Source organism: Petaurus breviceps, unplaced genomic scaffold (assembly GCF_028583685.1).
Source record: "Petaurus breviceps papuanus isolate PSGF00001 unplaced genomic scaffold, PetGlider_PUasm1.0 91133, whole genome shotgun sequence".
NCBI lineage: Eukaryota > Metazoa > Chordata > Mammalia > Diprotodontia > Petauridae > Petaurus > Petaurus breviceps.
The window spans coordinates 30091947-30104779 of record NW_027187419.1 but is presented as its reverse complement, the minus strand read 5'-3'; the positions used below and the strand labels follow the sequence as shown (position 1 = coordinate 30104779).

The 12833-nt window shown below is 40.5% G+C and overlaps 1 protein-coding gene across 1 annotated transcript; it reads left to right on the top strand.

Annotated features, from left to right (window-relative positions):
- The first annotated feature begins 42 nt into the window (after positions 1-42).
- Positions 43-5369, top strand: FUT4 (fucosyltransferase 4). Its single transcript, XM_069080853.1, has one exon. The coding sequence runs from the start codon at positions 395-397 to the stop codon at positions 1988-1990; it is 1596 nt and encodes a 531-aa protein (XP_068936954.1). The 5' UTR covers positions 43-394; the 3' UTR covers positions 1991-5369.
- The last annotated feature ends 7464 nt before the right edge of the window (positions 5370-12833 follow it).

Sequence of the window (12833 nt, the reverse complement as noted above, 5' to 3'; positions counted from 1 at the left end):
CCCCCCACACACACACCCGTGTCCTTTCTGCACTCAGACATCCCCCTTGTGGTTCTTTTTTTCTATAGTCTTGACTGTGACCCGAGCTTAACGGAAGGAAGTGCAAAGGTTCCTTAGTTCTGAGGACACCGTCCCTTCTTCCCTCCAGCAGCCCTAGGCTAGCATTTTCTCACGTCTGAGGCTTTTTAGATTTCCTGTCTCTCCAGGCTTTACCCAGGATCAAATCTGGAGCGATCCTCCCCTGCCCTGTAGAGATCTGGGAAGGACCAAGGCGAGAGAGCAGCTGGGCAGCACCAGGAGGGAATTAAGGACTACAGGGGAGGAGCTCCTAGAAGAAAAGACGGAAAGTCCAGCTGGGAAGAACTTGAGGTGTTTAGAAGAGAAGCAGTATTCTATGAAGAGGCCGGGGGAGGGGGAGAGGAAGGAACACATCCTCGAGGTGGGGAAAGGGATTGGGGGCGGCCGAGGCGGAAGAGAGGGGGAACTCTCCTGGGGTTGGGTGGGCGGTATGTGGAGTGCTCAGACTGCCTCGGGAAAGGTACGGGGCGGAGCCGGCGGTGGGAGGGAAGCTCACCTCTCCCCGGCTAGAGGCCCTGGAGGTGGAGAGCTGGGGGTGTGGTGCTTGGAATCTGGGCCCTGTCCCCTCCCACTACAGGCCAGTCAATCGCTGGAGGGTGAGCTGCCGCGGAGGGCCCGGCGGCGTGCAGAGCTGCAGCAGTATGAAAGCCGCTACCCCTCTTCTCTGCCTTTGGACCTGGGGCGAGCAGCAGCTGCAGCAGCCCCAGCTAGGCCTCCTCCGCCCATGTATGTGCCATGGAAGGGTCGGCAGCGGGGCCAGCACGGGGCCCCGGGGCTGTCGAGAAGAACCTGTCTCCTGGTCACATTCTGGATCCTGATGTTCTCGGTGCTGGCCATCTACTTCTCCTTGGTTCAGCTTCCCCCACTGCCCTGGACATACCTGCCGCCACCAGCCCCGTCACGCCCGGTCACCGTCCTGATGTGGTGGGAACCCTTCGGGGGTGGATCCCACGGTCCGGGCCCAGACTGCCAGCGCCTATTTAACCTGAGCGGCTGCCGCCTGCTTACCGACCGGAGAGCCTATTGGGAAGCTCAGGCAGTTCTCTTCCACCACCGAGACCTTGTGTGGACCCAGGACTGGCCCCCGCCACCGAATGCGCCTGGAGACAAGCTGGAGCTGGACATCGCAGCGGCTGGAGGTATAGACACAGCCTCGATGAACGGCCAGCCGGCCAGGCCCCCTGGACAGCGGTGGGTGTGGATGAACTTCGAGTCGCCTTCCAACTCCCCAAGACTAGAGAGCCTCGACGGCAGCCTCTTCAACTGGACGCTGTCCTACCGGGCCGATTCTGATATTTTTGTGCCCTACGGATATCTGTACCCCAGGACCAGCCCTCAGGACCAGCCTTCGGGGCTGTCCCCATCCCTGGCCAGAAAGCACGGACTGGTGGCCTGGGTGATCAGCCACTGGAACGAGGAGCAGGCCCGGGTCAAATACTACCTAGAGCTGCGCCACTACCTGAAAGTGGACGTGTACGGCCGGGGTGGTCCTGGACAGCCAGTGCCGGACTCTGGGCTCCTGCACACGGTGGCGCGCTACAAATTCTACCTGGCTTTCGAGAACTCTCAGCACCTGGACTACATTACTGAGAAACTGTGGCGAAACTCCTTCCTGGCTGGGGCGGTGCCGGTGGTGCTGGGGCCCAGCCGGGCCAACTACGAGCGCTTTGTGCCTCGAAATGCCTTCATCCACGTGGACGACTTTCCCAATGCTGCTGCCCTGGCCACCTACCTTCGCTTCCTGGATCGAAACCCGAACGAGTACAAGCGCTATTTTGACTGGCGCCGGCGTTATGCGGTGCACATCATGTCCTTCTGGGCCGAGCCCTGGTGTCGGACCTGTCAGGCTTTGCAGATTGCTGGAGACCAACCCAAGAAAATTACCAACTTGGCTGCCTGGTTTCAGAGATGAGACTTTACTAGGCTAGGGTCCTGGGTTGCCAAATATTTTGCAAAGGATATTGCATAGCTTGATAATTTTCGAAAAAAGGATACTGTTTGTAATAGGAAGACTCCTAAAAATTCTCAGATCAGGTACTTGCTGCCCAGCTTGCACACAACGGGTATTTTAGAGTGGAGTGGTTGAGCTTTTTTTAAATGTATGAGGGTGAAGAGAGACACTTGTGTCTTCTCAGTTTCCCAAACTATATGTGACTTGTATGGGGTAAGCAATGCAGCTAGCTCACTCACCCTCGGCTGTCCTTTTAACTTGGGGCAAGCTACCAGCTTCCTCTGTAGTGACAAAGTGCCTTATTACAATGGAAAGCCACCTCTTCACTCGGTGCCTTAAAGCTTCTAGCTGAGAGTCAGGATAATGAAGCTCCTTCATTTCATGTCCTATGAGTATTTTTGAAGAAATTGAGAATATTTATTCTGGGGAGGAGAAGACTTAAGAGGAACTTGACAGTGGTTTTCAAGTATTTGAAGGGTTTACCTAGTAGAGAGAGTGAACTTGTTCTTAGGTCTTAGTGACTCCATACCATGGAACAAGGTGTGTGGTTAGAAAGTACTGAAATAAACTTAAGCTTGATGTGTGGAAAAATGCCTAACAGTGACAAATAGAGCCACAATATATTATACACAATAGGCCACCTCTGAGGAACTTTGGTGAGTTCTCCCTTCTAGCAGGTCTTAAAGCGAAGGCTGAATGGTTCTATTGCAAAGGGGATTTGGGTTCTGGTATGGCTTGAACTCGGGAGATTCCTTCCAGTTCTGACTCATGTTTTCTTGAAGTCAAGCTCCTGAAGAAGCTATTGGAGACCTAGCCATCAGCTATTGTGTCCTGTCTTCTAAATAGAGGGAAAACAGGTGAGATGGAGAAGAGCAGGAAAAAAATATAGTAATGAGTTTCTGAAAAGTTGTGTGTGAACTAATTCATAAGCGCACTAAAAAATATTTCAGTATTTAAAAGAACTGTGGTGAATATCCCTGTGTTACAATGCGAAAAATGACTTATCTTTTGTAAATGCAGATTTTTTTCTCTGTATATTTAATTTTCTGAAAGCAGACTAGAGGAAAAGTGAAACAAGACCCCTGCCCCCAGTAACTGTTTACAAAAGTCCTTCTTATGAAGAAATATTCTTCTGAAGGAAAGGGAAGAAAACCTTGTTAGCAGTCTCTGCATAAATATTTATTTAGTGTTTTAGTATATTTAAATTTTAGAATTTCAGTCTTTCTGCAGGGCTTGCTATGCCTTAGAAATTGCTTCACCCACAAGGCTTTATCATACTAACATCATATAGCACTTTAACATTTGCAAAGTGCTTTATATATAGGATCCATTTGACTGTGGGGAATTAAGAAATTATGTAGAAAAGGAAGTTTTTTGTATTTTTGTATGCTTGTTATTTGTAATTATCCAAGTGTATAGTTCCCCCCTGTGTTTGTTTGAAAAAGTCAATTTACCAAGGATTACTTAGTGCTTACAGTTATTTACTGTTCCAGTTTTGCTGCTCAACCTTTTACTGATATAAGATCTTGTGTGTTTTAGTTAGTAAGTGGGCTTGCATTTATCTTCTGCATTAAAAATGTACTGTGGTTTACTATAATACTGCCCTTTGAGCCTTTGTCATAAGAACTCTTCTCATTAACACCTATATTCAATTTAAGAATTTCTAAAAGAACTAATATTCATAAATTTTTACTGAGTGGTTTATTACTCTATATAGGAAAGTTATAGGTTAGGGAAATGATGTAGAAGGACTTCTGCCCACTTGGAATTTATAGTTTATATAAACCTTAAAGGAAAAGTGCACTTCAACTAAAATTAGTGCACTTCAGCTAGAAGCAGACTTCACTGACATCTTGCTATTTATTAGATGCAAAACAATTGATTTCCAGTCTTCCTTCTATAACTGTCTTTGATTCTTTTCTGAATAATGGCCTACTTTGGAAGGGTTCCAAGATCACCTTACCTCAAATTCTACTGCATACTAATGGTGTCATGTAACAAAATCAAGTTTTTAAAATTTCTATAGCACAGTTCATTATTCTGAATACTTCATAGATGATATAACTGTCCTTAATTGAATCATAAGACAGGAAGATTTGACTTGTTAGTTGACTTCATCTTTAAGTGCCTCATTTCTACCACTATCACCCTCTTTTTAAAAAAAGCCAAATAAGGATTTTCATTTTGAAAAATTTAAGATCTAGGAATAAAATGTTCTCTATAAACTAAGCCCGTGGGTGGCAATTGAATTACAAGTGGTTTGGGCAGATGATGATCATCACCCTAATAGGCAACTCCACAGGAAAGCTTAGATTCTTAAAAATCTCTGTTCTGAAGGAAAGCTTAGATTCTTAAAAACTATTGTTTATGGGACTTTGTTAATATAGTCTACACTGAACAGGAAAACCAAGTTCTCTTACAGATTAGATAGTCATCTGAACGAATAAAAGGTAGTTTAAAAAGTATCTAGGCTCTTTATCTGATGAAGGGACCTAGAATGCCCCAAAGTCCAACCTTTGTGTTTTAACCATTTTTGACCAAGTTTCTATGTGAGTTTAAACTACAAAGGCTTAGTGACTTATCTGCTGCAACCACTGTGGCCCTTTCACTTATGTGAAATTGATCATTCATTTACACAAGACAGTAATAACTAATAATATTATTAACTAACACTGTTACATAAGGGTCTTAATGGTTTTCTTTGTAATATAGTTTTCTGACGTGTTTAAGATACTTGAAAACAAATGGACTTGGAATTCTTATTTTCTTTTCCTCTAAGTACATCAAATAGATTAAATATAGCTGTTGACCATTTTATTATTTTCACTTTCACTTGGCCACATTGAATTGGGCAAAGTTCAAACAGATCATTTATAAGTCTAGTAGTATGTAATGAGAGTATTTTTTTTCTGTTAAGAAATAACCTATGGCCTATGTAAATCTATCTTTGCTCAATGTATGAATCTTGCAAATGTAATTTTGAAAATATATTTAAAATAATATGTATTCATAGTTGGTGGTGATAAGTACTATTACACTTGGATTGAGACTCATAGCAGGAAAACAATGACAAATCAAGCTGATCGTATTTTGTATTTTTTTTTTCTCCCAGGGCATTGTCTAGTAATGAGTTCATTCATATGTCTAAGCGACTGTTAGTCTAGCTGCTATTTCATTTAGAGTCATTCCCTACCAAATCCCATCCCTGTTGCCATCATTCTACTTGAAACTACCTGGATTTGGCTGTCTTTTTCAATATCTCCCTTTTCTTTACCAGATTCTTCAAATCCTATTTCAGAGAGAATACAGAACTTTTCTCTCCCTCCATGCTCCAAAATAATACATTTACTTTCTTTGGATGTTTTAAAAGGGGACTATCAACTACAAAGTACCATAGGAAAATGTGGTGGTGGGAGGATAATGGAAAAGCTATAATGGGAATTGGTCAATATGGTTCATCCCAGCCTTGTAGGCATAATCAGTCACAAGGGTCTTCCATGTGACTGCCTTCCCCTTCTACTTCAGCCACCCTTCACCAGATCTCATCTCAGAGAGGCAGGCCTGTGATGTTTAGCAACTTAAGCTAGATGACTTGGCTCAGTGCCCAGTGTCATTCAATTTGGACCAAGCTATGTATATATTTCAACTTTATAGAATCCACTTCCCCAAGCTTTCCAAGTGGTTTAGAATTCTCTTGTCCTTAAATGCAAATGTTCTTCCTCATGTCCCCCAAGTCAGTTCCCTCTGTTGCTTGTGGATGAGATACCAGTTAATATGTAACAGCAGTGATATCGAATCAGTTTTAGAGTCAGACCCTGGAAAAATCTGGCTTAATTTAAGTATTTGACATAGTTTTAAATGAAAAAGAAAATGACATGTTTCCTTGGTAATGAGTAGGGTGAATAAGGTATATGCAATTCTTCGATTGTCTCAGGGAATTTTATACCAAGAATCATCAAATTGTGGACTTGGTATTCAGGTTAATTATGACAATAAAATGATGAAAGTAAAATGAGCATCTTTGTATTTATACTGTGTTCTAACAGGTTAATTTGTTTAATCATGACTTATATCATTCCTATCCCCAAATAAGCTCTATATTGTATTGACTCAGCGATTATTTTGTTCATTCTTGATTCCTTTGCTACCTGTCTAATTTTCCTTACAATACTTCTGTCCTCATAGAAATTCTGCTTGACAGAATTGTTTTTTTCTACTTACTTTGTACTCACTTAGTACAGTGTCTGATCCATGGTAGGTGCTTAGTAAATGCTAGCTAATAATTGCCATAATTCACAATTACTCTCCTTCATGCACTGTCCCAGCCAAACTCACAGACTTAATTGCTGTTGTGAGAACTAAGAAATCAGAATTCTATCTTCTGTCTTTGGGTCTTTTGCTATTTCCTTTGCCTGGAGATGGCTCCTTTTTTTTTTTTTTTATATTTATTCTTAGTTTTCAACATTCACTTCCATGAGTTTTTTTTTGGTTTGTTTGTTTTTTGCCTTTTGGAGGGCAATTGGGGTTAAGTAACTTGCCCAAGATTACATGGCTAGTTTTTTGTGTGGGTGTTAAGTGTCTGGTCCTGCTGACTCCAGGGCCAGTGCTCTATTCACTGCCCCAACTAGCCTCCCCAGATGGCTCCTTCTTAAACCTTTTTCTCTTAGAATTCTTTTTTTTTATTTTTTATTTTTTTAAATTAAAAAAAAATTTTTTTTTTAAAGCAATTGGGGTTAAGTAACTTGCTCAAGGTTACACGGCCAGTTATTATTTCTGGGTGTGGTGCTGAGTATCTGAGCCCGGATTTGATCCAGGTCGTCCCAACACTGGAGCCGGTGCTCTTACTCGCTGAGCCACCTGGCCACCTCTAAGCAATTGGGGTTAAGTAACTTACTCAACGTTACACGGCCAGGTGTTTCTGGGTGGGTGCTAAGTGTCTGAGCCCGGGATTCGATTCGATCTCCAGGTGTTCTCAACACTGGAGCCAGTGCTCTTACTCGCTGTGCTACCTGGCTGCCCCTCTCTTAGAATTCTTGCCATCCTTTAAAGCAGGAATTCTTATTTAACCTTTGTGTGTGTGTGTGTGTGTGTGTGTGATGGACTCCCTTAGCAGTCTGTTGATAATAAGCATTTATTAAGCACCTACTGTATGTCATCTCATCTTATCCTCAATCCTAGGAAGTAGGTGCTAGTTTTAAATCCCATTTTACAGATGAGGAAACTGAGGCAGACAAGTTAAGTGACTCACCCAGGGTCATGTAGCCAGTAAGTATCTGATGCCAGATTTAGACTCAGGTCTTCCTGACTCCCAGGTCTAAGGCTCCATTCATTGTGCCAGACAAGTTGCTCTATGTCTGTCAAAGCAGAACAAAGCTTCTAAATACTCAAGACAAAACACATAAGATTACAAAGGAAACTAATTATACTGAAATACATTTATCAAAATATAAAAACTATAATTTTGCAGACTCCAAGTTACTATCTCTGGCTTCAGGGCTTGACTTAGAAGTGTTCCCTTCTTTTGGAAGGCCTTCCAGAGCACTTAGGTGGTACTTGTCTCCATCTTAATGCTATACTTACCTGTTTACAAGGTCTATCCCCTACTAGAATATAAACTCCATGAGGGCAGGGGTGGTTTTTCATTTTTACCCTGGCAACCCTGAATCTGGTACAGTGCTTTATATATAGGTACAGCAGTATACTGGTAAATATTTAACAACTAGTTGGAGGGTCGGGGGAGGGGAAACAACCAAGTTTATTATTATTATTATATATGTATTATTAACATTTTCTCTCTAATGTCTAAACAATAATCAAAACAACAAAAAAAAAAGCCCTGATTCCATTAGAAGCATTTGGTGATTCCCTGAATACAAATGCTCACATGGAAAATTTAACAATCAGCTGGAGCTGGCTCCTGTACTTCACACCCTTTTTGATTCATGATAAATGCTTATTGAACTGAATTGAAAAGAATGGAACCCAGTGGCTTCTTTCATAGAACAAAATTAATGCTATCTTTCAAAGCCTGTTTTTCTATTTCCCTAAATACTTGGATGATTTTTAAAAATATTAATTTGCCTTTTATTATTTGTCAAAAGGGGGAGGGGACAGGACATTGAGTAATGAGCATGAATACTGTTGCCATCTGGCACTGACCCTTAGGGAAGAGCATGGAGTCTCAAAAGTTACCTCCCTAACCTGCTTCATTAACCTATTAAACTTTAAGAATATTTCATAGAGAAGGAAACTATGAGGGAAGCACATGAGATTTTCAGTAAGTAAAAAAATAAGAACCAAAAAATGTGGTTAGTAAAGGAAGAAGGAAGAGAAGGGGAAATACTGGGGGAAGAGAATGGGTGTCCTAAAGAAAAAAAAGAATCAGGTGAGAGGCCAGAAGAAAGGGATAGTAGAAAAAAAAGAAATATGAGGAACTGACAGAAAGGAAAGGAAAGGAAAGGAAAAAAAAGGAGGGAGACATGAAAGTGTTAGAATGAGGGAATATATTTTAAGAGGCAAGATTTGTGGATCTGCTCCAGATTGTTTTTCTGAAAACTTAATTATTCCAATTTGAAGTTTGAAATCTCCAAGAGGAAAGTGAACAATTTGTGAATTCACAGAATTCCTGTGAAAATCAGGACAAAGCAAGAACTAGCATTTCAGCTGAAATATTAAACTTCTTTCATTCATTGAGGATCTAATACTCACAAATGCTGCTTTTTCATCTAAGAGTAAAAACAGCAAAGACTCACTGCTAATTTTTTCTCCCCTTGCCCTTTAGAGTATTTGACTTCTGTTTTTAGAAAATCTGGTTTTCAAATAGCCAGATATACCAGTGAATTTCAGCCTTAAAGAAAAGGTGAGGAGGAAGGAAAGAAAATTGTAAGAGATTAAGCCCAATTTTTTACAACTCACTGAAAACCAAGGCCGTTTTGGCTGTAATTTCAGTGAGTCATTGAACCTTAATGTCAGTGCAGTCCCTACTTCAAGCATGAACTCCATTCACAGCATTCTTGACCAGGTTTCATACAGCTTCTGCTAGATTTCCAATGATACAGAAATCGTTACCCATTAAGGCAGCACATTTCACTTCTGTTGGTCATTAATTTTTTTAACATAATTTATTTTCCATTAAAGGTCTATTTTCTCTCCCTCCCTCCCCCCATTGAAAAAGAAAGTAAACTCTTGTAATGAATATGTATAGTCAGGCAAAACAAATTGTAGCCTGGCCATATCATATGCGTGTGTGGGTATGTATATGTGTATGTGTGGGTATACACACATGTACGTATGTATGTACATATATGCATACACACCCTGTACTCTTGAATCCCTCATCTCTCAGTCAGGATTTGGATAGCACATTTCATCATTAGTGAGAGCATTAATTTGTTTTTTCTTTGAATACTGGTCTCCCTCTCTCTCCCAGGCCACAAGTGAAAGAGCCACTCATTTATTGTTTAGTCTGACTCTTTATAACCCCATTTGGGGTTTTCTTGGCAGAGATACTAGAGTGGTTTGCCATTTCCTTCTCAAGCTCATTTTACAGATGGGGAAACAGGCAAATGAGGTAGGTAAAGTGACTTGCCTAGGGTCACACAGCTAATAAGAGTATTTGAACGCTGGTCTTCCTGGTCCAGAACCAGGCATTCTATTCATCTAGCAGCCCTGGTGCTAGTCTTGGGAAGATTCAAAATTCCACCTTCTACAGGAACCTTTTCCAATCCCTCAATTTTAGTGTCTTCCCTCTCCTAATCATTTCCTATTTATCATGTATATAGCTTGTTTGGTATACATTTGTTTGCTTGTTGTCTCCCCCCTTTAGATTGTAAATTCCTTGAAGACTGGAATTGTCTTTTGCCTCCTTTTGTACTTAGCATAGTGCCTGGTACTTAGTAGGCACTTAATAAATAAAGTTTATCGATTAGTTATTGATTGATTGACTACCAATTAGCATGGGAAACTGGATAATTCTGGAAAGCTTCAACTCATACTGCCCTCTCTATTCCTGACTATTCTTGATGGACTGAGCCAAATTTTTGTATTTGTCCCCTTATCACACCTTATTTCCCCATCCCATTTCTACAGTCCAGCCAGTTAAGCCTCTTGCTACTTGTCTCCATCATTTATTTTGGAGTCATTGTGCAGTCCAACTCCCATGCCTGAAATACACTTCCTCCTTACCCCTACATCTTAAATTACCTAGTTTCCTTAAAAATTCAGTTCAAATACCACCTTTTACACAAAACTTTCCTTATACCTGCAGCTGATATTTCCTCCCCTCAAAAATAAAACTTACCTTGCATTTATTTTGTATCTACTTTGCATATGCTTTTATACATACATTGTTTATTCCATGGAATGTAAGCTCCTTGAGGGCAGGAACTGTTTCATTTTTATCCTCAGGATAAAACACAGTCCCTGGCACATAGTAGTAGTCACTTAAAAAAAAACCTTGTTAATTGATTCATTGATTCCCAGTTATCTGCCCTTGCTTTTCACACACAAACATATGCATGTATGTGTACACATACACATATATACATATATGTATACATATAGTGTGGGTGTATATGTATGTACATATGTATCTATATCTTTTTCAAATCTGAGGTTTTCCATGAGTTCCTCTTAGAATCCCACCAGTCTTTTTTGATGGTTCATCCTCTTCTTCCTCACCAGTCATTTTGACTGTATAGTCAAGATATCATTGCTGATAGTCTTCCATTCCCTTGGAGCTGATTTCCCTTTTAGAGTCAAGGGCTATGGGATATTACCTATTTTTTCTCTGGATTACTTGATGTCTTTAAAATCCAGTATTCCAAAGTATAGGGTACATATCAGATGATGTTCAGTATTCCTTCCCCTCCTTATCTACCATGAACTTGGAGTTGTTGTCTCCCATGTTTCCTATCAGTTCTACTTTGGCAACTATTTTGGCAATCTTTTTCTTGGTTAAAGTCAGCCCTTTTTACCTTCATCTCTAGGATGGAGTTCAGTTTGCAATTAGTTTGCTGCCAATGAAAGTAACAAAAAACATGCCATAATCTTATCTGCAAGTGTCACAAAAAGCATTCCAGTTTTGGTATTGTCCCTTGTGGTTATATCATGGAAAGCCTGGTAAGTTTTATTAAGCAACCACTAATTAACGAGCCTGGGGCCAATTTGCATCTTAGGCTGCTTCTCTCCATGACCTGAGAAAGCTTGGTCATGCCCTGACTTGCTCACAGAATTTTTGTTCAAATGAGCTGCAACAGATTCCTGTTATCTCCAACATAGTGATGACCAATCGTGGAAGTTACAACTCAGACCAAAGACAGAAAAAGTTGGACCTCCAAGGCTTTTGCCAGCTGGACAGCAGCTCCTCTGGATCTGTGATTGATTCCTGACTTATTGAACCATAAATCAGCTACTACTGTGACACTGAATCATAGTTGTAGAGCTAAAAGTCAGTCACCATACAATCAGTAAGTGCCTAGTATGATCCAGGACCTATGCTAAGCACAAAAGGAGGCAAAAGACACTTCCTGCCCTAATGTGCCCACAGTCTAATGGGGGAGACCACAAACATATGTACTGTGAAAAAGTGATTTTTCTTAGTAATGGTTATCTTGAAAACTCAGAACTTCCTCATCCCCCTTTTCTTTCAAAGTTCAGTCTTTCTTTAGAAGGACTTTAAGTTCTAATCTAAAAGGGTCTATTCCTGCCCATTATATTGCCCAGACAAGTCTGGGAAAATACAGATTCCTCCCTGTTGTTAGGAAAGGTTATGTGGAAACTGATGTCTCTTTGATCAGGGTTAAGTGACCTAAGTCACGTACTCAAGACCTCATTAAAAAAAAATTCTTTCTTTACTTTTAGTTTATAACATTCAGTTCTACATGTGGTTCCTTGAGTTTCAAACTTTCTTCCCCTCTTTCTCTTCCCTCCCCCCTTCCCATGGTGGCATGCAATCAAATATAGGCTCTACAAATACCTTCACATTAAACATTAGTCAGGTTGTAAAGAAGGATTATAACCAATGAGGTGAACAATGAGAAAGAGGAAACAAAACAAGAAAAAGAGAGAGAGCAAGTAGTTGCTTCAATCTGCATTCAGACTCTGTAGTTCTTTCTCTGGATGTGGATATCCCTTTCCATCATGAGTCTTTTGGAGTTGTCTTATAACCTTGCATTGCTGAGAGGAGCCCAATCTATCAAAGTTAGTTTTTTAAAATTCCTGTTTAGAGTTTCTTTATTACTCTTATATCTACAACCAGTTTCTTTTTTTTTCTTGATAACTACTTCTAGTCCATTCCATGTCTTACTTTGTCTTACCATCTACTTTCTTGTTCTTATTGAATCTCCCCTTTTCTCCTTTCTCTCCTTAAATGTATTAAGATCTTCCAAATTTATGCTTCCAAAATTCAATCTCTAAACTTATCCATAAGTCTTAATCTACCCAAATAATATTTTTACAATTCACTTTTTTTCTTGTTTGTTTCTGGTCCTCTTTATTTTTCTCACAAGACTTTCTTTTGTGTAAAATGGGAGTAGGTGTTCAAAAGATTATAGGATTGAGTTCTGTAAAGAACTTTAGAAAGCATCTAACTCTAACCTCCTAAATTACAGACACACATACATTGTGTTTGTAATTGTGTACAGATTTTTCCTGGTTCTGCTCTTCTCACTCAGCATCAGTTTATATAAGTCTCTCCAGGTTGTTATGAAGTCTGTCTGCTACTCATTTCTTATACCACAATAGTATTCCATTACATTCATATACCAAAACTTGTTCAGCCATTCCCCAATTGATGGGTATCCCC